The sequence below is a fragment of the Mizuhopecten yessoensis genome, unplaced genomic scaffold (assembly GCF_002113885.1).
Source record: "Mizuhopecten yessoensis strain PY_sf001 unplaced genomic scaffold, ASM211388v2 scaffold10885, whole genome shotgun sequence".
Taxonomy (NCBI): domain Eukaryota; kingdom Metazoa; phylum Mollusca; class Bivalvia; order Pectinida; family Pectinidae; genus Mizuhopecten; species Mizuhopecten yessoensis.
Genome location: NW_018408770.1, coordinates 714,458 through 741,696, shown reverse-complemented (window position 1 = coordinate 741,696; position 27,239 = coordinate 714,458). Strand labels below are relative to the sequence as shown.

Genomic DNA, 27,239 nt, shown 5'->3' with positions numbered 1-27,239 from the left:
CTATTTTTCTATTTTGTATTAAGTTTTAAGGAAGGTATTTTTGTGGTATTATATTATAATTGACAATATTGTTTATTATCTCCCCTTGCCTGGTTGCTGACGTGAGGCGTCCCTGACATCGGGGAACATTGTGCAGGGGGTTGGTGTTGTTCATAATTTGTGTAGTTCTACTGTTGTTTATTTGAACTTGAAATCGTTTCCAAGTACTTAAATTTTCAAATATGCCACGAAGGGCTATGAGATGTTGTGTGGATCTGAAAATTAGAGCGGTAAGTAAACATAATCTTTCATGAAAAATATCCTTCCATGACATTAGGTGATAGGCTACTGCAGTAGGGCATGTCGTGTCTTGTTTATATAAGGACCCGCTTAACGGTGCCACCGTTTCTAGTAGTTAAATACATATTTTGGTATGTTGTTCGTTCGAAGTATTTAAGTTGAAGAAAGAATCAAATTTAATTATATTGTTTCTAAAAATAGATCCTAAAAACATTTACAATTTGTAAAATGTTACTGTTTTACTAGTTTGTGGTCAGTAATGAAATAAAGTTTCATCTTTGAAGAATTGGTATGCAACAGGTTGATGCATATCAATATGCAAATAAAGGTTTAAAAGAAATATATAATACTAGCTATATATATTGTTACTTATTTAAATGTCTGAGGGATGGAAAAGAGTGAAAATGAAAGTCAATCTGTTCAACTGTTTAATAACTTGTAAAGTGTTTAGTGCACAGACATGTATTTTTTTCTTTACTCAGGTGACAGCTCCTGGGGTTTGGTTATCTAGCCGGGAAGATGTCTACCTCAGTATATCTATGTTTGGTGAATACAGGACCACCAACCTTGTACCTTCTATTTTCCCCTTATTTATAAAGGAAGATTTAGTTTTTGATAAAGTAAGTATCATCATCACATTTTAATTAATTAATTAACCCTGAAGTAATTTATCAAAATCTTGCATTATAAACTTGATTTTTTTTATAAATATATCATCTTGATGTATTTATTCTATTTTGAATGTTGGAAAAATATAATGTTATAGTTTTTTTTCTACATTATTAAAAATGATCAACAACTTTGCATTTTCTATTTCACTCATTCATTTGCAGACCTACTACACAGCATTAGACCCTTCACAAGTGGCTGATTTCTTGGAAGGTAAGACCTTATTTTTGATGTAATCTCATCTAAGCTATTCAGTTATTTCATAAATGTAGAGGTTCAGAGGACTAAAGATTTTTATTCAACACTTTCACAAATGAGATTACTCCAACAGGATAAAGAAAAATGGGGAGAACCACTTGATCCAATTGCATGATCATACATGTATGGAAAATGAAATTTAAGTTAGGAAATTTCAAAATGAATGGGATAAATGGAATACATGTAGTACCCTCTGGAGCTCTGACGTTTACTTGGATACAAAAATGTAATATATATATATGTATATATTATATTCAATTGTCGTCTTAAGCCAAACAAGAAAACAAATCACAGTGTTACACTTAGTTAGAGTGTTACACTTAGTTAGAGTGTTACACTTAGTTAGAGTGTTACACTTAGTTAGAGTGTTACACTTAGTTAGAGTGTTACACTTAGTTAGAGTGTTACACTTAGTTAGAGTGTTACACTTAGTTAGAGTGTTACACTTAGTTAGAGTGTTACACTTAGTTAGAGTGTTACACTTAGTTAGAGTGTTACACTTAGTTAGAGTGTTACACTTAGTTAGAGTGTTACACTTAGTTAGAGTGTTACACTTAGTTAGAGTGTTACACTTAGTTAGAGTGTTACACTTAGTTAGAGTGTTACACTTAGTTAGAGTGTTACACTTAGTTAGAGTGTTACACTTAGTTAGAGTGTTACACTTAGTTAGAGTGTTATACTTAGTTAGAGTGTTACACTTAGTTAGAGTGTTATACTTAGTTAGAGTGTTACACTTAGTTAGAGTGTAACAAGTATTACTGGTTGGTTGATTTATCTTAAGATGCCACTATTTTGCAAATAAAAACATAAATTTCTATATATTTTTTCCTTCTTTTATATGCTTCTGTCTTTTCCATTTCTATCCTTTCTCCTTTTCTCGTACTATCATATATTTGATTGTGATACAATGTTATGTATTGTTAAAACATCTCATTAGAAAATCACATCGTGGTGTTACTGTTAAGGAAACAAATGGTGTCCTTGGTTTTCTTTGTCAGTTTATAGACCACAGTACGGAAGACTTCAGCAAATTAATGTGAACCTCCGTCATATCTAAGTTATACATTTCGAAAAACTGGTCTGTTGAACCTTTTTGTTGTATCACACACACAATTACAATACTAAAAACAAAATAAATGTTATTTCAAACTTTAAGACCATTTTTCTTACAGATGAGCTGGTAATAGTAGAACTATTACAATTGCGCGATGACTGTGACGGTGCTATTCGTCTGGCTTCCTATTCTTCAAATGCTCGTGACTTCCTATTTCCATACCCATCGTTAGCTCCTGCCTATGCCTCCAACACAAGAGAACTCCTTCTGGCTCGCACTATGGACTTCCCTGTGAGTAGAAACTTCCCTATATTACTGGCAAAAACTCTTACAAAGGGTCGCATGATTTCCCTGGCCTTTTAAAATTTTATCTCATTGTAAATAGAATTTTATTCATGAACGTTTATTATTTAAAATGACATCAATTTTTTTTTTTAATGTTTCAGTTATAATTCAGTTGATGTGTCTTTGACATTCTATACACTTATGACCTATATATTTATTAGTTCTCTATCCTCAGTATGGATTGTGACTTGTAGTATTTGAAATACAGTATTAACTTCATTTAAGCTTAACCTTCATAACAGGTCATTAAACAGCCTTCAAATGTTATAACCGAACAATTAACATAGCTTAAATAAAGTGAGTACTATTTAGTATACTTATTTCTATTTTGTTTGTTACACAGGGCATTGCACCCAAGCTGGAGTTTTTCACTGTTACCAACATCAGTGAATCTCTTTCCCCTGAGTTAGATGCTCTGGAGGACGCTCTGAGAGATGAGAGGGTAAGATACTTCTATCTAGTTAAGTTCTATCCCCTAGATCTAGGTTTAGATGAGACATTACTTTGATCTATGTAAATTATTGATATATACCTGTACTTTCTGTAAATTGCATTGATAAATGTACAGTGTAAAGTGTATTAACTGTTCAACAGATCCATACCTCCTATACATTTTTTTAATGAAATAAATACTACCGGTATCTGCTGATTAGACGTACACTTTTTTATTTATTTATCTCAGATTTTTTATTTGCATTCATAATCATTTATTTTGCACAGAAATCTAGAAGGCGATCTCGCTCAACATCACGACCATCATCAAGAAGCTCCATGAGGTTTGTCATCCATACTTGAGTTTTCTGCTTGTCAGGTTTAACTTTGTATCTTTGTATGCTAACTTTGATATAGAAGGAGTTTCTTTATATTGATCAAAGATGTGGCTTAATCTGGGTTAAAACAGGATTTTTTAAAAGTTGTATTGCTCATTTATTGGTTGATAATGGTTATATGTATCAGTTCTAAATCAACAAATTATGGAAAAGATTCATTACCTGAGTGATAAAGAATCTCCTTGTGCACCAGTTTGTTTTGAATCATATTACATGTACTGAGAGTGTGGCCACAATAACAATCCATTCACGTTGTTTTTCTGTAATAGTTCCATGTATATAAATATTGCATTGTATATAATATTTTGAAAAGTATTGAATTAATAAACCTACATGAATTTATTGAATTGAAGCAGATTGCTTGTTTGTTCAGTGAAAAGATCATGATATTATGTTTAATGGCTAATTACAATGATATGATAAGCTATTGATTAAATTTTATGAAATTACTTGTATAATGTGATAAAATACTTTATTCCTTTTAAGAATTACAGTTATGTTACATAATGTTAAAAAGATCAACAGCTCAGTCAGTGTAATACATTCTTAATTTTCACAAATTATCTTTTCTATCACCATTTATCAATATTTTCGTATAGCTAAGCTATTTAGCTTTTGCTTTTCTTCATGATTTTTGCATATTTTGCTTTGTTTTTGTACATATTTTCCTTGTTTGATGAGCTTGCTGCAGCCCTACTAGTCTTGTCATGTGACGTCCAACAACCATAAAAAAGACGAGTGTAATGTTGTCACGTGATCCTGGTCATAACAAAACATGTCATATGTGATGTTCATCGACCAAGTCTTGTCACATGATGTTCCATTTGTGTCGAGTGCTAGCGTGAACACCTATTTGGCTTTCAATATATATATATGATAACAAAACTTACTAATTCTCCCATGTAAAACCGTGGGAAAGAACAAGAAATTTGGATTTCCTATCATNCAACCTTCCCTTTCCCTTATTTTTTGTTAATATCCACTCTTCTCCCTCACATAACATTGTATACATACCCTCCTTAATATCTGACTATATGCACCTCTTTCTTAACCATTGAGTGGTAAGTAGCAAACTCTCTCATCATTTTCTTGTAAGGATTTATATTCATTTTCATTGATTGGAGAATACAGACATTTTGTTTGAAAAAACAAATGCAATATCTGTCAAAGATCTTCAAACTGTAAATATTAGCTACTCCTGCATTTACGCTAACAACTTTTAGATTTGCCGTGGGTGGTGGGTTACAGTTGCTCGTGGTTGATGATTCTTATCAGCTAATATATACCTTTACAACCTCTACTTACCTGATAATAGAAATAGTAATTATTTTCTGCATGTAAATACACTTTCATTTTCTTTTCTGTATTTCTTCTGTGAGGTGATATACAGCTTTCCTTTCCTGTATACATCATTCAACTAACTGACTGGGCTGTTCTTTTTACCTCCCTGTAGGACATACGTGGATGTTGATGCTGAGGAGGACCAGAAAAACTACCACAAGCCAACAGTTGCCTCTGTTTTTCGTTCTAGGTCTCCGTCTCCAGTGTACAGGAAGAAGCTAGAGCAAGTAGGAACAAGCAAGCGCCCATCCAGTGCCAGCTGTGTCGGACGACCTCCATTTGTAGTCAGACATGTTAGTACCTCAACTGTTAAACATTCAGATTATAGTGTACAGTCTCACCAGACCTGTCAGTACATCTAGTCAGACATGTTAGTACCTCAACTGTTAAACATTGTTCTATACTCCTCCACACTCTCCAGACCTGTCAGTACATCAACTGTTAAACATTGTTCTATACTCCTTCACACTCACCAGACATGTTAGTACATCAACTGTTAAACATTGTTCTATACTCCTCCACACTCACCAGACCTGTCAGTACATCAACTGTTAAACATTGTTCTGTACTCCTCCACACTCACCAGACCTGTCAGTACATCAACTGTTAAACATTGTTCTATACTCCTCCACACTCACCAGACCTGTCAGTACATCAACTGTTAAACATTGTTCTGTACTCCTCCACACTCACCAGACCTGTCAGTACATCAACTGTTAAACATTGTTCTGTACTCCTCCACACTCACCAGACCTGTCAGTACATCAACTGTTAAACATTGTTCTGTACTCCTCCACACTCACCAGACCTGTCAGTACATCAACTGTTAAACATTGTTCTGTACTCCTCCACACTCACCAGACCTGTCAGTACATCAACTGTTAAACATTGTTCTGTACTCCTCCACACTCACCAGACCTGTCAGTACATCAACTGTTAAACATTGTTCTGTACTCCTCCACACTCACCAGACCTGTCAGTACATCAACTGTTAAACATTGTTCTGTACTCCTCCACACTCACCAGACCTGTCAGTACATCAACTGTTAAACATTGTTCTGTACTCCTCCACACTCACCAGACCTGTCAGTACATCAACTGTTAAACATTGTTCTGTACTCCTCCACACTCACCAGACCTGTCAGTACATCAACTGTTAAACATTGTTCTGTACTCCTCCACACTCACCAGACCTGTCAGTACATCAACTGTTAAACATTGTTCTGTACTCCTCCACACTCACCAGACCTGTCAGTACATCAACTGTTAAACATTGTTCTGTACTCCTCCACACTCACCAGACCTGTCAGTACATCAACTGTTAAACATTGTTCTGTACTCCTCCACACTCACCAGACCTGTCAGTACATCAACTGTTAAACATTGTTCTGTACTCCTCCACACTCACCAGACCTGTCAGTACATCAACTGTTAAACATTGTTCTGTACTCCTCCACACTCACCAGACCTGTCAGTACATCAACTGTTAAACATTGTTCTGTACTCCTCCACACTCACCAGACCTGTCAGTACATCAACTGTTAAACATTGTTCTGTACTCCTCCACACTCACCAGACCTGTCAGTACATCAACTGTTAAACATTGTTCTGTACTCCTCCACACTCACCAGACCTGTCAGTACATCAACTGTTAAACATTGTTCTGTACTCCTCCACACTCACCAGACCTGTCAGTACATCAACTGTTAAACATTGTTCTGTACTCCTCCACACTCACCAGACCTGTCAGTACATCAACTGTTAAACATTGTTCTGTACTCCTCCACACTCACCAGACCTGTCAGTACATCAACTGTTAAACATTGTTCTGTACTCCTCCACACTCACCAGACCTGTCAGTACATCAACTGTTAAACATTGTTCTGTACTCCTCCACACTCACCAGACCTGTCAGTACATCAACTGTTAAACATTGTTCTGTACTCCTCCACACTCACCAGACCTGTCAGTACATCAACTGTTAAACATTGTTCTGTACTCCTCCACACTCACCAGACCTGTCAGTACATCAACTGTTAAACATTGTTCTGTACTCCTCCACACTCACCAGACCTGTCAGTACATCAACTGTTAAACATTGTTCTGTACTCCTCCACACTCACCAGACCTGTCAGTACATCAACTGTTAAACATTGTTCTGTACTCCTCCACACTCACCAGACCTGTCAGTACATCAACTGTTAAACATTGTTCTGTACTCCTCCACACTCACCAGACCTGTCAGTACATCAACTGTTAAACATTGTTCTATACTCCTTCGGATCCACACTCACCAGACCTGTCAGTACATCAACTGTTAAACATTGTTCAATACTCCTCCACACTCACCAGACCTGTCAGTTCATCAAATAGCTATTTATCACTATGAATGTTTATCTACATTAAAACCTCGATATAATGCCCCTTTTAATTTGCGACCTCCTTTACTGCCATGATTTGTTCTCTTTCTCATAAGAATGCCTTCATACATTTTCCCTCAATTTGTCGCCAAACCCCCTTATAATGCCAACTTTTCTCATGAAAATGGTGGCAGTATAACAAGGTTTTACTGTATTTTAACTGCAAAATTTGAAAACTTTACTTTTTGTTGGACATAAATATGTAATTGAGTTGTAAGTGAGGTTTTGCTCTAAGCTAAGTATTGTTTTGTCAAGATACTTATAATTTGATATTTGCTGATAATCTCATTATAGTTATGGTTTCATTGCAGTTCTTTACTCATATTTACATAATTAAATATATACTTATGATAACCTATTAAACACATCCTTGCCAAATATCCTGATTTTTTTTTTTTTTTTTTGTGTTTTTAATTTCAGCAGCATTTCCTAGCATATATTTTTAACTGAAATTGAATTCATTGCATAAACAATTCAGACTGTGCTATTTTTTAAACTTTTACAATTTTAATTTGTTAGATATTTTCATACATTTTTCGTTGATGCCACAGTTTCTCTCGTATGAAATCTTTTAAAGTTGTCAAGTATGCTTCAGTTAAGATTAACTTCCTTATATATGAATATTTGACCCCTTACATTATACAGCTGGAGAAAAGCCTGATCGGTCGTATCCCAGGAACCGGAGGACCCAAAACCAAAAAGAGTAAGAAAAAGGCCAAGCGTTCCAGCAGCAGACCTCGTAGTGCCTTGTCAGATACAGGTGAGGTCATGACACTGCTAAATTCTTGTGTCTGTCATGAATATCAATTTGGAATTTAAAATATGTTATTCTAAATATCTTGATTTTGAATATCAAAACATGAGTTCCATTTTGATGAATGATGAATGAAAAGACACTGCTCATACTGTATACTGGGAAACTTTTGCCCAATCCAATCTTCAACCTTCACCACTAGAATCCATATTTGCCCAGTTTTATTTTTGCCCTACACATATTATTATTACTGTATATGAGGTATCACGTGTACTAATATTCGCTGTCATCATAAATTCACCTTCATTGCAGAGGAAAAACACAAAAGTCAGATAGCAGTGAAAAGTATTCTCCTCCGATTTTAAAGACTGCTATGTAAATTTTGTTCCAGAATATTACAGTGATTACGCCTCCTACCCTGATGTCAACAAATACCGCCTAAGAAAGGTGATGCGGGATGCTGGAGATGATCCAATTCCTGTCTATCAGTCACGATTTGTTCCAAGCGACGATGAAGGTAGGTGTCCAGTATCTCTGCAGATTATAATATAAACAAGCAACTATCCCTGTACAAATCTGCTGTTAAAACTTCAAAACTTTCTGTAATAAAATGTGACAGAAATGCATGCAGACTATCAACAAAATTTTGCTGATATATGTTTATAACAATTAGAATGCATGTATAACAATATGTTTACAGTATTGTTATATTGAACAGACATTAATTAGTTAGTATATCAGTATGTCTACAGTACTGTTATATTGAAGAAAGATTAAATATTAGTTTGTTTACAGTATAGTTTATAATGAAGTGAGATAATTTAGAATCAGTATGCTTGCAGTTTTGTTTATACACACATGTACTGAAATAGGATTGGTTAGAATATCAGTATGTTTACAGTATAGTTTCTCCTGAAGTCAGAAGTTTTAATTTAAACATTGATTATCCAAGATATTACTGAAGTAGAAAATTAAAAAAAAAAAAACCCAGAAAATCTAAGGTACTGGTCAGTACAAGGTGCACAAACAACATAACATGTAAGAAAAGTTGTGTGATATTTGGAGATCTATTGATGAATTCCTTGTATGGCTTAATGATAGATGCTGAGGTCGCTGCCCTGACCCGCTCAGTAGATGACCTTTACATCCCTCCAAGGTCCCGCTCCCCCAGCCCCCTACTGTATCGGTCCACCCTGCGACAGAGGTATGGTGGCCTCACCCCTGCTGAGAGGATTGAACTGAGGGTACAGGAAAGTCTAAGGCGGAGTCGGGAGATCCTGAGGAGTGTGTCTCCTGTACGTTAATTACATACACCATGTAAAACTGACATTTCTTACTATAGCTGATAAGATCATTTTGCTCACTTATATTTATCAAAGTAAATTCCTGTACAAAATGCAGAGAATATTCTCTCAAAAATAGAATGTGTTCAAATGTAGAAATTTAAAGGAAAAAATATGTTTGTCATTATTTGTTTGAGTGAATTGTGGGATGTGCACCATGGCACACAATCATGTTGGTAGTCATTTATCTACATTTCTTTTTCTGTCCCAACAGGCTCCCAGAAGGTACTCCCCATATATATCACTTTCCAGGAACTCGTTGGATGACTTACAAATTGATACCAGCATTGTGAAGAGTCGGAGGTATTATTAGACGTCCAGCTGTGGGATGCTCCTAGTTTACATGTACATATCACTCTTTGTATTGTTCTGTGTCTGTCTGTCTCGGGGAGAAAGCCTTTGTCTGCTGTCTTATTTGTGTCTAACAAAATTAAAGAGTGTCTCCTAATATGTCTTGTGTGAAAAAAAATGAACATATGCAGATAGGACTTTCTTATCACAATTTATACTTTGAAATTTGAAATGAGCAGAATTTTATTAATTACACGCAAGTCAAGACTTAAATACTCACATTTTTTTTCAATTTGACTCTTTGAATGTTTGAAAACTTGTCAATGGTAAAAACTTATCAATGGGAAATGACCCACTATATGATTAACACAGATAACGTTGAGCTTTATAAACAATTTGATGTAACTGATTACATGTATTGGCAATGGGGAGGCTTAGTTATAACAAAAAACATGAGTTTGGATTAAAATATACAGTGACAGCTTGTAATTTTGTGTTTCAGTGGACAACTGCTTTTCTCTCTTGGTTAAATTCTTCTCTGTACTTTTTTGTTTAATTTACATTATTTTTTTTTACCTCTCTGTATTTTGAATTTTAGCTATACGCATGAATTTAGACTTTAAAATTTTAGTGGCTGCTTACGTTGAGATGTTATTTGCTATATTTGTTGGGGAGATGTTAATTTTGTTTTATAAAATATGCATGGTACATTGCATAGTGTTGGCATGTTAGACTTTTGCAAAAATATATACATCACTGCATAATAAAGGTACAAGTGTAATTACAAGATTAGATCTTGTATATATACAATTGAGTAAGACTCCAAATAATTCATACCTAGGGCAGGGTCAAAATACTGTCTAGGTCAAAATTACTAAATTGAAAAGAAAAGCATATATCGAGGAATCCTATGAAAGTTCATCTGTTGGTAAATAAACATATACAGGGTTGTTTTTTTATTACACTTTTGGATAATGTGACCAAATGTTAAAACATAATCATATATTCAGATTCCTCTTAACCAGGACTATTCCCCCACCTTTCACAAAGGAAATAGGCCAGGTCTCGGGGGGGGGGGGGGGGGGGGGGGGGGGGGGGGGGGGGGGGGGGGGGTGCTAGAAACTTGCTATATGCAGATAGCCTACACATTAACTTTAAATGATCATAATTCAAATCTGTTAAAAACAAACCCAGTAAATGGGTCTAAGCATTACAGTGGACCCTGATAATGACTTTATATATAGTACTTTGATGTTGTGTTATATGTTGCAGCCCGCGAGCCGCCGTACACCTGGACAACGGGAAATATTGGACAGACAGAGCAGCTCAATTTACAGCCAAGTCTCACCGACAAGTTTTCAACGATACCCTGAGCACATCATACCAGAAAATGTATAAGAACGCATATTAATTTGGGAAGAGAATTGTATTTAGTGTCAGTGGTCAGCATATACTGCCATTAGGGACCAGTGTCAACCAATCTCTGTGATATACTTACTGTACCTCAACAATTTTAGTGAGCTCTTTATTTATTGTAGAATTTTCTTAAAAATTAACCACTAAAATTACACACATGCACTTTATCATTTCAAAAATTAATGGAATATTTCAGAAAGCTTATCAAAACAAGTCTTCTGTAATTTCAGTAGATTAAACGATTTTGCAAAACTAAGTAACTCACCAATTTTGTCTGGCTACGGTAATATTTGTTTTTAATTGTATTTTTAGGTCTTCATGTTAGATAATTATGGTATTTAATCAAATAGTTATTTATTTTATGTATCATTTTATGAAATTTGTTGAAGGCAGTTTAAGATTTTAGATATCATGTCTACAAAGGAGTTTCAGTCTTTGCAAAAACTGCAAATTTTCCACAGCTGAGCTAGGGAGGATAAAAAAAGGCCTAGAAATGCATTACCTCAACCGAAAGTGCTGACATTTTTCATCATGACAATGTTTCTAATGTCAATAATCCTTATTAAAGTAGTTTTTTATGAATATGTATGTATGTATACCAAGGATCACGTTTATGTAGATTATCAAACACATTTTGTATATAAATTAAAGAAACACCAGTACCTTGTCTGAAAAATGATTATATTTTATGAAACTGCTAAAATCAAAAATATTTACTTTCAAAGAGAATAATCATAAAATATTATTCTCTGCATATACTTGATGTACTATTTTTTTCTCTGTATCAGCTCTTTAAACTTTTTTATTCTTAATGAATTTTTTCGTAGTTTTATGTTGTTTCCTTGTTTCTGTATTGTAAAATATTGGTATTAAAAGAAAGAAAATTAAAAAATAAAGTTTTTAAATCAGAATATGTTATTATTCTGTATACCCGAGGTACCAAATATCCACTTAAAGAAATCTGCATGAAGTTCGCTGTCTTCAAAGTCTTTGCCCTTTTTCCCTTCTGGTAATTTATAAGCCTTTTACAATAGTATATATATATATAGGAGAAAAAGTTGTGAATGTTCAGTTAGATGCAATGTTGTAAAATAAATTGTTTTCAGCAGGGAAAGTGTTTACTTTGTTAAATCCATCTGATTTACAAATATCTATTCATAAAAATATACAGAAAGTAAACGAGAATAATACATTGAAAATATTAACTTGAGCTGTCTTACGTGGAATATATCCATATATTTATTATAGAATGAGGCAAAGCCTCAGTGATACCAATACTCCGCCCATTCCGACCCGACCTGTGATTCAGTATTATGTTGTAGTCAGTGTTAGAGACTAACTTAGCAGGGTTTCCTTGGTAACAGATTTTTTCACAGTTAGTTATTTATTTGCCTGCCAAGGATAGATGCATTCATTGCAGCATACATCAGCACCAAGTTAAGCTAGATATTTTGTTCTGTTAAGTTTCACATATATTTTCACGGTAGAATCTCATTAGCCCTACAATTGTATTCTGCCCAAAAGACTCGCATTCCATTCAGTTGTTGTGAGGAAATGGTTAGGTGTTGAAGCAACGAATCCTGTTTCGTTACTTGAGGAAAATTATTACAGATTTTTACCTGAAGCCTGATGATTAAATGACCAGGATGTACCGTGTACATGTTGGTTGGGGTCAGTTTACTGAAGTAAATGTGTTGTTTGGGGAACTTTACCCGACATAACTGGATGCTGTTTTTATGTAACGTAAATGACGTTCAACATTAGTTAGGTTATATACATGGTTATTTTTCTAAAGGGAAATTGTGTTAAAAGTTTTCTCCATTTAGTACTGGGCTGTTCCAGAAGTAACTTTATGGGAGGGATGGGAGAGATGAGAGGCATTTTTTCTGAGGCTGAGCCAGTCATTGGATACTAGAACTAATTCATTATAAGGAATGGAAGGCAGACTGGCGTTTTACCCCTCCATTCTTAATAATATTGCTACAGGTGCCTCCCACCTCCCCTTATGATTAATTATGGAATAGCCCTTAACTAACTGTATGTTTATCACTCAAATTAATTTTCAAATCAATTCATCAGCTGTTACAATCAAGCAGTTGTCATGAAAACTCAAACTGGATTAATTTCTACTTTATGAGTTAGATTTTCACATCTGAAATTAGACTTGTACAGTCTGAACCGAATTGGTTTTAGCTGAATTTCAAATCCAGTCTTGCAGATTCCAATATTCCGTCTGTCAGATTAAACAGCTGTGTGCGAGGAATCCATACATACATTGCACGTTCTACACACCCCAGTGATTTTATGTCTAGTTTTATCTGTATTTGAATATGAAATTATATACATGTAATACCAAATAGAAAATAAAATATTTATACAAACATATTACCAGTTTGCTTGCTTTCTTTTAAGTAACCATGGTTATAATTTAAAGGGTTTTAATTGATGTCGTATAACTCGCTAGAACCACTACTAACTCAATCCTGAAACTACTTAACAGAAATATGAGGACTTCTTAAATGGTAATGTTTTGAACAATAATCAGAAAAATTGAGGCAAACTTTAATGTCAACAACTACATATGTATATAAAATCTGTCTGTTATTGGGATGATTACGACAGGAAAAATCCTACTGAACTTTGGACTTTAAATTGTCAGGAACAGGTATTATTTTAAGAGTTTATTTCAGAAAATTTAGATACAGAAATGAATGAAAGGATATAAATTGGTAATGAGAGCATTGTGATGACACAAAATCACGTTTGAAGACCACGTAACTGTCAGTGACGCTGCCGTTATGGATATAAATACACGGATATTACCAAGTATTTCTGTCATATGCACCAACTGAAGACGCGACGATCTGAACATAACCTTGGTGGTTCGTGTCGGGGTAGAGAAGGGCAAAAAACATAACAAAAACAGAATGGCTTGTTAATGAATATATTGAATAAAATGGATATGTATTTTAGTCAACGAAATATTAAAATAATTCTTAGGTACACAGAAAAAAATCATTACAATACAAAAACCGTCCACCTGGAATACGACAGATAAATAATCACAGAAACGAGCTTTGGACTATACTAGTTCTTCCTACATATTTACCTACATCAAGGATAACACAGTATATATCACAAGTACAGCAGAAAAAATAGGCACCCTTTGATCTATCTGCAAGTTCGATTTCTGTATTAAAAAGAGGCATTTCGTCAAAATAAGCATGTTACTTGTAATTTTTTAAACATTTTTGAGATTCACTGTAATTGGAAATCTGAAGGACAGTGTTAACACTGCTTCAATGTCTTCAACCAAACAGATTAATACTTAGGTATACAATTTATATCAAACAGGTAACAAGTTATACATGTATATGTAGACTAAAAAAATCATCAACAAGGCTAATATAGTTGATCATCACTACTGTTTTCTAGCCTTATAAGCTTGTGGCCTTATATTTCTTAGTCTGTATATCTAATACTTCACAACTACATTTATGTATCATTAATATGCAGACTGAAAAATCAACAAGGCAAATATAGATCATTGCTAAAACGTTAGCAGTGATAAACTATTTTTCCTTGTTGGTTTGTTTTGTCTTCATAACTAAACGATACACAAAGTCATTACGAGATTGAACTATATATAAAATCATAGGGTATACATATATAATCATACGGAAATTATATCATTGTAAAACATCCCAGACAGAGATTCAGTATTGTAATACTATATATTATAAGTAAAAATCATAAAATAGGAAAAGAAAAGAGGCAAGAAATGTAAAATGGTAGCCTGTTCAACTGATGTTACAAGAGTTCATACTCAAAGCAGAGACTGAAGGGGTTTGGTTCAGTCAGTTATCCAGCTTAATTCAACCTTTCTGGTTTACAGAAGTACACTGAACCAGATATACAACTATTTAGTGCAATGAACAATTCAAAAATGATTTAAAAACATCTACATAAGACTGATTTGTTGGCACATCTAAATTTGAAAAATAAAACAAAAAGACATGCTACTAAAATCATTGGCATATTACAAAATTTTGATAAATTCCAGAGATTCTGTTCAATAAATAGGTATATTAATTAAAGGCTAATTTCATCCTCAGAAAATCAAAGTGTATAATTAACTAGTGAATTCTTACAAATATATATGATAGATAAACATGTACATGTTCATCTTACATCAGGTTCCAATAAATATGTTAATTATATAAATATGTTAAATATTTTAAATCCTATTATGGATTGGAAAAACCTGGAAAACATTCCAGATGTCAATTCTGTACATTATAATAAGGCACTGAGTTAGGTTTTCCATTTTAAAGATAATAAATTATAGAAAATATCACTAAACTAGAAAATCTATATTGGGAAAAAATATCAGGACACAATCTAACTAATATGTGTATGCTGGTTTAGTTGTGAAATTAATACTTTTAAAACATGTTTGTGACTTCTACTACTAACTTTGCTTACTGCTCAACATGCAGCATCAGATTTAACTAATCTCCTGACAATGATCACCCTCAATTTGACTAGTTTTTTATTTTTTAAAACAATAGTGTTTTTGTTCCCGAAACCTTTCATGGTTACTGTAAACATTTACCAGATGTTTATTTTACCAATACAGAACTACTTGAGGTAGATCATCAATTATATTGCAGTTAATCGAACTGAAAAAGAACAAATATTTCATCCAATATTTTGGAGACAAAACAAACTCCAAACTGACCTTAATTCCTTATACACTGTATTAGACAAGTTGATAAAAATGTTATTTCTCATAACAAATATTTTCACAAAAACAATTTATGCTCCTGGAAAAAGTATTGTCATTCTCTAAAATTTCCGAATCTATGCTAATTTCTAATGACTCAGTTTCTGATTTTCTTACTCACCGACTAAATGAACATCACAATTCACTGCATTGAATTCTAGTCCAAGGGAATAACTACAGGTCGCTACATAAATATTGACTTACAATAAACATGTTCATACCATATTTATCCAAAATGCCCAGGGGACCAACATACCGGGTAATCTCTGACTAAACGTCCAGTGTCGGCTTATTACAGGATAATGAAATTACATTTGTTGGCACTTCTACTAAACTGTGATAGATATGGATGATGTTGGTACATGAATGGGCTTATTGCCGAATAAAAACGACAACAGGCACTTACGTAATTTGACCTCTGTGCCTTAATTTTGTTGACAAGTGGACTTCGTAAAAAGATTCCAATACAACAAATTATGAACAAACGAGAACTGGGATCACTGTCTTTTTAGACAAGTCTTATAAGCTTCTGTTACAAAAATGTACAAAATTTACTTCCATGTACAGCCTAAACTCATCCTAGTCTCTAGGTAACCTAGTGATGAAACACAGAGACAAACTATCAAAGGTTTATTTCCCAGCATGCATTTGTTCAGGTGGCCAGATTGTAACACTGTAAAGGTCTGGGTCAAAGGTCTCGTCAACAGACATCTATGTACACAAAAAGGATGCAACATTGATTGATGACGACACATTCCAGTACTTATGTGGCAACTTCGTAATCTTAAGACAGCTAAATACACCATGGAAATATATTAATATATCTTATATACAGTAAATAACATATGCATAATAAATTGAAAAGAAAGAAAATATGTATCTCTGTGTGAAAAATATACATAATTAAATATATTACACAATTTATTTATTAGTTACAATACAAATTCCAAAAAATAACAGGACCCGAACCCTTCGTGGCCCGGATTGACCTTTTCATTAGTCAGATGATTCTTATACGGTATTTGGTAATCAGCTGGAAGACATCTTGTTTATAAATCACTGATCACTTTAGCAGATTAATATGACAAATCGTGCAAAGACAAGACAGATGTTAGGATATGTGATGTAACACAACATAAATACATCACAATCATTGGACGGAGTTGCATGTTTATATGAGCATCATAAAAAAACAAATATTAGAACGTGTTGCAGGTCACATGACCTTGACACATCACAATCATTGGACGATGTACCATGGTCACATGACCTTAATAAATAACAATCATTGGATGATGTACCATGGTCACATGACTTTGACACATCACACATTTTAGATTTTAGATGGTGTGACATTGTCACAAATGCTAATCCTATAATTGGGCAGGACAAGGTCAGAGGAGAATTCTCAAAAACCACAAAACAATAATATTTTAATCTATTCATCCACTGACCATTAAGGATAGATTTCAACACTGTATACTACCTAATCCTATGTAATTCTATATTCTGCCATTTTCTGGTCATAATCTCAATTTTTCCTTTTCAAATTTCTCCATATAAAGAGTGACCTAGTTATACATGTAAAAATAATACTGAACTACAACCACTATACATCTTACTAACTACATCTATATAAATATACACAATCCAATCAACAACAAAACAAACATCATTTATGGCTAATGGTTACAACAAAAATGCATTTGAAAACATTTCAGCACTTCAAGACAACAATAAATAAACACTGTTTCTAATGAATCTTACATAATCAGATGATGTCAAACAAGACAGTGGCTGATCTAACAAAAACATACTAGCTTGCGACAGAGAATAATCTGGTGAGGAATTCATTTCAGTTAAAATACCTAGGTAAATCCAGAACATGTTCATCAAAATTCTTATCAACTTAAAAAAAAAGCTGTATGATCAACAAAGCTGATTTTTTCATATTTAACTACCTAGATACAAGGAATTGGTGCTGTTTTTTCAAGAGAAGACAACTATTACAATTTTCCAAAACAAAACTAGTACAATATATGTATAAACAGGGAAGGAAAACATTAAAGAACGCCATTTACACCGATATTATTACATGTAACTTATAATTTGAATGTCAAGAATCATGACAGAAAATGAAGTATCAACATTATCTGTTGTTACAGTATGTGTATGTATGGAAACTGGTAATAAATATCAATTACATTTTTATTAAATATTTGAACAAAGATCCAAACCCAGTAATAGTTTGCTATAATAAATCCTTACAGCCTTGTTACTAAGGGTTGTCGACATTAGCACTAATAGATATTAACATTTATTACAGAATAAAAAAATCTTATTCAATGCAATAAGTTAATATGAGAGTCATAATGGCAGGGTCATCATGCGAGTCAATTGTAATGTGTGTTTTATACAAGATTATAGTTGTGTCCGACTGTTAGATGTCACTGAGTAAATGTGATCATCCTGAGGAATTTGAAGGTGCAAGACAGTGAGAGGGTTGTTTTATGAGAGGGTTGTTGCATGAGAGGGTTGTTTTATGAGAGGGTTGTTGCATGAGAGGGTTGTTGCATGACAGGGTTGTTGTGTGAGAGGGTTCATGCAAGAGAGAGTTGTTGTGTGAGACGAATGTTGCATGAGAGGGTTGTTGTGAGAGAGAGGGTTGTTGTCCGAGAGGGTTATTTTGTAAAAGTTATTGTTTAAGAGGGTCTTCATGTGAGTGGACAGTTGCAGAAGAGGGTCGTTGTATTCGAGGTCCGTCATTTGCAAGTCATTGCATGAGAGCTGTTCTGTGTGTTCGATGTTTTAGAGGGTCGTTGTTTGAGAAGGTCATTGAAATACAGTAACAATGATTAACATTCTGTGAGACAGACAGATATTGCATGAGACATTTATGATAAATATTTTGGCAGCGTTTTAGATATTGATAAAGGCCCATTACCAATACATTGTAAACCTCACAGTTTTGTACCCTGATTAATATAACAGCACACAGTATTGTTACAGTAAATCCCTCCATCACCAACATTTAACTAACCTCTGTATCAATATCTGGCTTAAAGCTCTCCGACCAATACACACAAACACTATATACAACATTACCAAACTCTCTATGGTATATTGTTCATACATGTATTTCATTTATGTTCATGTATTCCAAGTCTAGTGTGTCAATTGGTTCTGTAAAACAGATTTACACATTTCATTATCAGCACACTTTGTCCATGTATATACTCTGTTTAGTCATTTTCCTCTTTCTTTGGAGTATCTTCTGGTTTTGTTTCATCTGTTTTTCCATCATTACCTTCATTATTTTCCACCTGATTCTCATCGTCCTTTTTATCCTCATCCTCTGTTTTTCCATCATCTTCCTCCTGTCTTTCTTTATTATTTGTCTCTTCTTTTGTTTCTGTTTCATCCTGATCATTTTCTCCTTTCTCTCCATCCGTTTGTTGATCCTCGTGTCCTCCTTCTGTGTCTTCTTCACCTTCTGCCTCTCCCTGATCTCCTTCTGTCAGTTTTTGATCCCCTTCTGTATCTCCCTCTGTCTCTCCTTCACCTCCTTCTTTCTCTTCCTGCTTTCCTTCTTCGGTCTCTTGTTGCTGGCTCTGTTCCTGTGTGCTCCTCCCTCCTTGATTTCCGTTGACATTAAGGTCAGAGCTGACAATTTCCACTTTTTCCATACGATCCATGTACAGCTCCAATTCCACCGGTTCTACGTTGTTCTCGTCCTTCAGCCAACTGTAAAACACCCATTTATTATCAGTTTCCTGCTATACACCCATTCTGTACAAATTACCCCCAAACCTTATAAATAAGCTGAAAATCATATTTCAAATATTTATCTTAAAGCATCAATATCTTATTTTTGATTATTTTTTTACCTTAGCTTATCATCAATGTATTTTTTGACACATTAAAAAGAGTAGGTCTCTCCAAAGACTTTTCTATCATAATGGAATGTAAAAATAGAACCAAAATTTTGTATAGCTCTGTATGTTGAATATATGCTATAAGGCCTCATTTTACCCTGTCACAGTGTCAAATTGTTTCAATGACTTGTTCAATATTTACCACTCAAACCAAAGTTACAAAGAAGATCTTTAGATATTTTTCTCTGTACAGATAAAAAGGCAACACAAATCACAGCTGTTTCTTATGCCAATGACTTCCTAAAGTCTGTGTTTGATAGAATATATACACTACAATGTTGAGCCTAATAATTAATAAATAACGAAGATTGATTTATCTTCTATATGTATTCTATAGGACTCAGAACTTACCTGCCACATGGAAACAAGTAACGTTTTTCTGCATCGTCAGACTCCATAACTGTGACCCTCTCCACCAACCAGGCAGGATCAGATCCTGAGGAATCATGACCAATGACGATGGTCTCTAGGCGACCAAGTTCTACAGCCTCCACTACAAAGGTGTCCACCTACAAGTAATAATGAGGACTAGCATACAATCTTCATAGATCATGAACAATTTGGAGTGGCCAGGAAGAGCTCGAATCTCGATAGTGACCATTTCAACTTTCATTTTGTGACTTTGATCAGATCATGACCTCAAGAGGTTGCATCTTTATCAGACCATTCTGAATAGGTTGCATCTTTATAAGACCATGACCTCAAAAGGGTGCATCTTCATCAGACCATGACCTTAAAAGGGTGCGTTTTTATCAGACAATGACCTCAAAGGGGTGCGTTTTTATCAGACCATGATCTGAAGAGGTTGCATTTTTATCAGACCATGATCTGAAGAGGTTGCATTTTTATCAGACCATGACCTCAAAAGGGTGCGTCTCTATCAGACCTTGACCTCAAGAGGTTGCATCTTTATCAGACCACAACCAAAAGGGGTTTCATCTTTAAGAGACCATGATTCACAAGGTTGCATCATTATCAAAATAGTTATTTTATAAAAAATACTTAATTACAGGATGATTTGATATTAAAGTGTGAAGTTATGAAATACTATGAATGCTAAACAGACAACACCTCATTTTTTCAAAGACCTCTGTCTTGGTGACCTCCCTGACCTATGACCTCCATGGACTATCATTTTGTAGGTTAAGTAGGTTAGGTTATCACTATAACCTACTTTGCCTTTCACCTTACCTTTCCTGTCTCGAAGGTGTTCCCACCTTCCCTGTTGTTTTTGAGGTAACGTTTGCCGGAGTCACCCAGTGTGCCGAACAGGTTGATGTAAACATTAGCATCTGACCCTGACCCAGCCTCATTCCCGGTCGTCGTCTGTACAACGTACTTGTTCACTGCAGAGAACACAAAGTCAGTCAGAAGTGTACAATAATACAGCACTTATTTACCCGATGTTGTGATATACCGCTGTATATCTTAAAAGAATCTTTATTAATACCCACTGTATTTCCTTATTTTCAATAAATATATACCGGTATTTCAATCTGTAAAATGGATCTTCATATACTGTACAGAAATTTATGTAAAATATTTAACATATGGATTCATCCAAAAATCTGTCTAGAAGTAGGTCAAAGTGTAACATAACTTTCCCCAATTTATCTCCAAAAAACAACTAATGTAATGTTAGGAGTTCAGAATTCACCAGTTATGGACACGAGTCAAATTTGTGATGTTAGGGTCACGGGTAAAGAAAGTAGATTAAATATTGGAAGTGCGAAATCAAAAAAGCATCATACAAAAAAATCTATTTGGTGCCATTTCCAGTAGTTTCATATTACAGGTACCTGAAGACAGGAAGTGAGTAGCAAATATAAAATTATGGATCTCCAGCATACATTTTTTAGAAAGAGTGATTACTATTACAGTGTAGCTAAAAATAGTAAACAAAATGATCTAATTTCCGTTCTGTACAAAGATGCGGTCACTGTCCTTTTCTGTCATTAGATTACAATATTTTGTATTATGTTTCTGTATGTATTATCAGAAGAAAATATCATTGTTGATGAAAAAACAATTGTTAACTGTTACATGTATTGTATATGTGTTACAATGATATACACGTACCAATATTAATTCAATGGTAATTTTAAATTTTTTACACTGTGCATTTCAATTTTGTTTCGAAAGGGACTCAAGACTTATGCTCAGGACACAATATTTTATAAAAGGGCAATACCTCTGTGCTGAATTTGGTACCCTGCACATTGCTTGAGTATGACTGATGTACAAACCAAGTGAAAGTTTCATGATCCTATCTTAATTGCGGGAAAAGTTATGCTCCCGACACAATGTTTTAACATAGGGCAACAACTCTGTAAATATGGGGTAGTGGACCCTTAATTTGGTACAGTGCACATCACCTTAGTATGACTGATGTACACACCAAGTTTCATGATCCAACCTTAATTGATGCAGGCAAAGCTATGCTCCAGGCACGACATTTTAGTAAAGGGCAACAAAGGGCAATACGTCTGTAAATAAGGGGTTGTGAGCCCTAAATTGTGCACAGTGCACATCACCTTAGTATGACTAAAGTACATACAAGTGAAAGTTTCATGATCCTATCTTAAATGCAGGCAAATTTATGCCCCGGACACAACATTTAAGCAAAGGGCAACAACTATGTAAATAAGGGGCTGTGGGCCCCTAATTTGGGCCAGTGCACATCGTCTTTGTATGAGTGATGTACACACCAAGTTTCATGATCCTAGCTGAAATGTGGGTAAAGTTATGCTCCGGACACGAAAAGGACGGACGGAAGGACGGACGAAGTGGCAACTAATGATCCACCAAAAATTTTCTCGTAGTACTATAATGAGACTCCTAACTCATTCAGAAAGATGTTATAAACCGTTTTTTCAACTTTAAGTTATTTATTATTCCTTGAGCCATATGTCTCACTGGTTCAAGTACGTATAAACAAATACACAACAGTACAAATTTACAAATTACATTTCCACAACATCTATTTCACTTGACACAACACAAGTGTAGACATTACATCTACACATTCTCTAAACGGAAAAGTGTTTTTCCTTTTTCCCATGAAAATAAACATGTATTTTAATAAAGAATTCGCCAAATTTCCTATGTCTTTCTTACTTTTTGTTGAGTGCAGCTCTGCTAGCTTAAATATAATAATTGTATTTCTAAAATAAGATGGTTTTACAGAAGATTTATGCAATGTTTTATAATAGGTGCACTTTAAAACAAAATACTATGAATCTCCAATATCCTATAGGTTACGAAGTGTATTTCTACGATCAATATTATAATATCTACAGTTTTTCTCTATTTAGCATCAGTTGTAATAATCTGATTCTAGCTATGCATTGTAAGTATAAATTATCAACTGCATTGTAACAAGGTGGTTGACTTTGCTGGTGGACTATCAGTCCCTGAAGTTGGCCGTTATATTGTAGTTACTGGTGGACTATCAGTCCCTGAAGTTGGCCGTTACATTGTAGCTACTGGTGGACTATCAGTCCCTGAAGTCGGCCGTTACCTTGTAGCTACTGGTTGACTATCAGTCCCTGAAGTTGGCCTTTACCTTGTAGCTACTGGTGGACTATCTGTCCCTGAAGTTGGCCGTTACCTTGTAGGGACTATCAGTCCCTGAAGTTGGTCGTTACCTTGTAGCTACTGGTGGACTATCAGTCCCTGAAGTTGGCCTTTACCTTGTAGTTACTGGTGGACTATCTGTCCCTGAAGTTGGCCGTTACCTTGTATAGTTACTGGTGGACTATCAGTCCCTGAAGTTGGCCGTTACATTGTAGCTACTGGGGGACTATCAGTCCCTGAAGTTGGCCGTTACCTTGTAGGGACTATCAGTCCCTGAAGTTTGCCTTTACCTTGTAGCTACTGGTGGACTATCAGTCCCTGAAGTTGGCCGTTACCTTGTAGGGACTATCAGTCCCTGAAGTTGGCCTTTACCTTGTAGCTACTGGTGGACTATCAGTCCCTTAAGTTGGCCGTTACCTTGTAGCTACTGGTGGACTATCAGTCCCTGAAGTTGGCCGTTACCTTGTATAGTTACTGGTAGACAATCAGTCCCTGAAGTTGGCCGTTACCTTGTAGCTACTGGTGGACTATCAGTCCCTGAAGTTGGCCGTTTCCTTGTATAGTTACTGGTAGACAATCAGTCCCTGAAGTTGGCCGTTGCCTTGTAGCTACTGGTGGACTATCAGTCCCTGAAGTTGGCCGTTACCTTGTAGATACTGGTGGATTATCAGTCCCTGAAATTGGCCTTTACATTGTAGTTACTGGTGGACTATCAGTCCCTGAAGTTGGCCGTTACCTTGTAGATACTGGTGGACTATCAGTCCCTGAAGTTGGCCGTTACATTGTAGCTACTGGTGGACTGTCAGTCCCTGAAGTTGGCCGTTACCTTGTAGATACTGGTGGATTATCAGTACCTGAAATTGGCCTTTACATTGTAGTTACTGGGGGACTATCAGTCCCTGAAGTTGGCCGTTACCTTGTAGATACTGGTGGACTATCAGTCCCTGAAGTTGGCCGTTATCTTGTATAGTTACTGGTGGACTATCGGTCCCTGAAGTTGGCCGTTACCTTGTTGTTACTGGTGGACTATCAGTCCCTGAAGTTGGCTGTTACCTTGTAGCTACTGGTGGACTATCAGTCCCTTAAGTTGGCCGTTACCTTGTAGCTACTGGTGGACTATCAGTCCCTGAAGTTGGCCGTTATCTTGTATAGTTACTGGAGGACTATCGGTCCCTGAAGTTGGCCGTTACCTTGTTGTTACTGGTGGACTATCAGTCCCTGAAGTTGGCCGTTATCTTGTATAGTTACTGGTGGACTATCAGTCCCTGAAGTTGGCCGTTACCTTGTAGTTACTGGTGGACTATCGGTCCCTGAAGTTGGCCGTTACCTTGTTGTTACTTGTGGACTATCAGTCCCTGAAGTTGGCTGTTACCTTGTAGTTACTGGTGGACTGTCAGTCCCTGAAGTTGGCCATTACCTTGTAGCTACTGGTGGACTGTCAGTCCCTGAAGTTGGCCGTTACCTTGTAGTTACTGGTGGACTATCAGTCCCTGAAGTTGGCCGTTACCTTGTAGTTACTGGTGGACTATCAGTCCCTGATACCTTGTTGCTAAAATTTAGTCTGGCAGGGTTTACAAAAAATACTTTTTTAAGTAGAAATGATCTGTTGTGGCCTAAAGGTGTAAATTTTCTATGTTATAAAGGAGTTTATATGCACCTTTTCCTCTTTGCTACATTCTACTTATGTTTCGAAAGACTTAAGACATGGATATGCCCCAATATAAATACGTACACATTTGTACCACACAAATCCTGCTCTAGTTTTTTTTTTTTTTTTTTTTTGGTTTACAGTACAAATACAAGTCAGAAGCTTATTAAGATGTCTGAGTCAAGTGAAGGTTGTTTCACCACCATGCACATATATATATATTACTATTACAAAGCCATTATTAAATATTTAAGGAAGCCACAACTAAACACAAGCAATCTTACCTGGCGCTATGAAGTCAAAAATCACAAGAAAACAAGAAAGAAAAATTAATACTTGATGAGAAAAGCCACACTAAAACTGACTGAAGGACTATTTCATTCTTCATTGTTGAACAAGGTCTGATGTCAAAGATTTTTTTACAAAGTAATCTTCATGGAGTATCGTCATCATCAAAAGGAGTGGAAGCTAGAGATTGTTATCATCACTGGCACTACAACTTAATCTAAACTAGCACGTGTTGTCAAAAGTTTGACCAGAAAAAGAGAAAAAAATGCCACCATAATTAGATTCATCATTGTTCCTTATGACATAACAATGGGCAATATTACAATTACACAAAAAAAGTGATTGTTTTATTACACTACATAAACACTTGAGTGTGTGATTAACAATCAAACATATTCATTCTAGCAGTAATATTGACTTCATGCTGTTAATATAGATAGATTTGGATATAAAAAGTCAAACACTGCCAAGCCAAACACTTGTCTTAGAGACTTAACTATTGATAATGCTGATACATGTAACATAATGCTTGCCCCATCATCACAAAGCAAAGATTACATATTGAGTCATTCCTAGGAAAATGAAGTTGCCTTACCTGGCCATGCATCGTGTTTAGGGTGTTTGACCGGGACTTCCACGACTATATCACCACCCTTATCATCGTAGGACAGCCATCTGTCTACATCAAACTGTAACTTCTCGTCCTTCACAAGGTCATGGAGGATTACCTACAGAATAAGACACTGTGTCGTATCACAAGGTCATGGAGGATTACCTACAGAACAAGTCACCGTGTGGTATCACAAGGTCATGAGGATTAGCTAGAGAACAAGTCACTGTGTGGTATCACAAGGTGATGAGGATTCCCTAGAGAACAAGTCACTGTGCTGTATCACAAGGTCATGGAGGTTTACCTAGAGAACAAGTCCCGGTGTTGTATCACAAGGTCATGAAGGATTACCTAGAGAAAAAGACACCGGGTTGTATCACAAGGTCATGAGGATTACCTAGAGCACAAGTCACCGTGTTGTATCACCAGGTCATGGAGGATTACCTACACAACAAGTCACTGTGTTGTATCAAAAGGTCATGGAGGATTACCTAGGGAACAAGTCACCGTGTTGTATCACCAGGTCATGGAGGATTACCTACAAAATAAGTCACTGTGTGGTATCACAAGGTCATGAGGATTACCTAGAGCACAAGTCACCGTGTTGTATCACTAGGTCATGGAGGATTACCTAGGGAACAAGTCACCGTGTTGTATCACCAGGTCATGGAGGATTACCTAGGGAACAAGTCACCGTGTTGTATAACAAGGCCATGGAGGATTACCTAGAGAAAAAGTCACCGTGTTGAATCACAAGGTCATGGAGGATTCCCTAGAGAACAAGTCACTGTGCTGTATCACAAGGTCATGGAGGACTACCTAGAGAACAAGTCACCGCGTTGTATCACAAGGTCATGAGGATTACCTAGAGAACAAGTGACCGTGTTGTATCACAAGGTCATAGAGGATTACCTAGAGAACAAGGCACCGTGGGGTATCACAAGGGCATGGAGGACTACCTAGAGAACAAGTCACTGGGTTGTATCACAAGGTCATGAGGATTACCTAGAGAACAAGACACTGTGTCCTATCACAAAGTCATGGAGGATTACCTAGAGAACAAGTCACCATGTTGTTTCACAAGGTCATGGAGGATAAACTACAGAACAAGTCACTGTGTTGTATCACAAGGTCATGGAGGATTACCTACAGAACAAGTCACCGTGTTGTATCACAAGGTCATGGAGGATTACCTAGAGAACAAGTCACTGTGTTGTATCACAAGGTCATGAGGATTACCTAGAGAACAAGACACTGTGTCGTATCACAAGGTCATGGCGGATTACCTATAGAACAAGCCACTGTGTTGTATCACAAGGTCATGGAGGATTACATACAGAACAAGTCACTGTGTTGTATCACAAGGTCATGGAGGATTACCTACAGAACAAGTCAC

At 35.6% G+C, this 27,239-nt stretch overlaps 2 protein-coding genes across 6 annotated transcripts in view; one reads left to right on the top strand and one right to left on the bottom strand.

The window, feature by feature from the left end:
- The first annotated feature begins 74 nt into the window (after window positions 1-74).
- LOC110463282 (spermatogenesis-associated protein 6-like) lies at window positions 75-13,379 on the top strand. 3 transcript variants are annotated; one of them, XM_021517750.1, is made up of 12 exons: window positions 75-269; window positions 762-899; window positions 1,113-1,161; window positions 2,379-2,551; window positions 2,949-3,047; window positions 3,326-3,381; window positions 4,889-5,069; window positions 7,842-7,956; window positions 8,342-8,467; window positions 9,052-9,245; window positions 9,508-9,596; window positions 10,857-13,379. In XM_021517750.1, exons 1-12 carry the CDS (start codon window positions 222-224, stop codon window positions 10,993-10,995), a joined length of 1,407 nt encoding a protein of 468 aa, XP_021373425.1. In that variant the 5' UTR covers window positions 75-221; the 3' UTR covers window positions 10,996-13,379. The 3 variants fall into 3 exon arrangements, with proteins under 3 accessions (XP_021373425.1, XP_021373427.1, XP_021373426.1); XM_021517752.1 differs by having other exon boundaries at window positions 9,508-9,638; XM_021517751.1 differs by having other exon boundaries at window positions 76-269; window positions 4,967-5,069.
- Window positions 13,380-13,930: 551 nt separating this feature from the next.
- LOC110463269 (lipoxygenase homology domain-containing protein 1-like) overlaps window positions 13,931-27,239 on the bottom strand; it is an 80,651-nt gene continuing 67,342 nt past the window's right edge. For 2 of the 3 annotated variants that reach the window (XM_021517718.1, XM_021517721.1), the window contains 5 exons: window positions 25,829-25,961; window positions 25,230-25,235; window positions 20,913-21,067; window positions 20,073-20,230; window positions 13,931-19,530 (listed from right to left, as the gene is read on the bottom strand). In XM_021517718.1, coding sequence (XP_021373393.1) covers window positions 19,029-19,530; window positions 20,073-20,230; window positions 20,913-21,067; window positions 25,230-25,235; window positions 25,829-25,961 — 954 coding nt within the window. In that variant the 3' untranslated portion in view covers window positions 13,931-19,028. The remainder of the gene's footprint in view (window positions 19,531-20,072; window positions 20,231-20,912; window positions 21,068-25,229; window positions 25,236-25,828; window positions 25,962-27,239) is intronic. The other variant, XM_021517720.1, reaches the window with a different exon arrangement.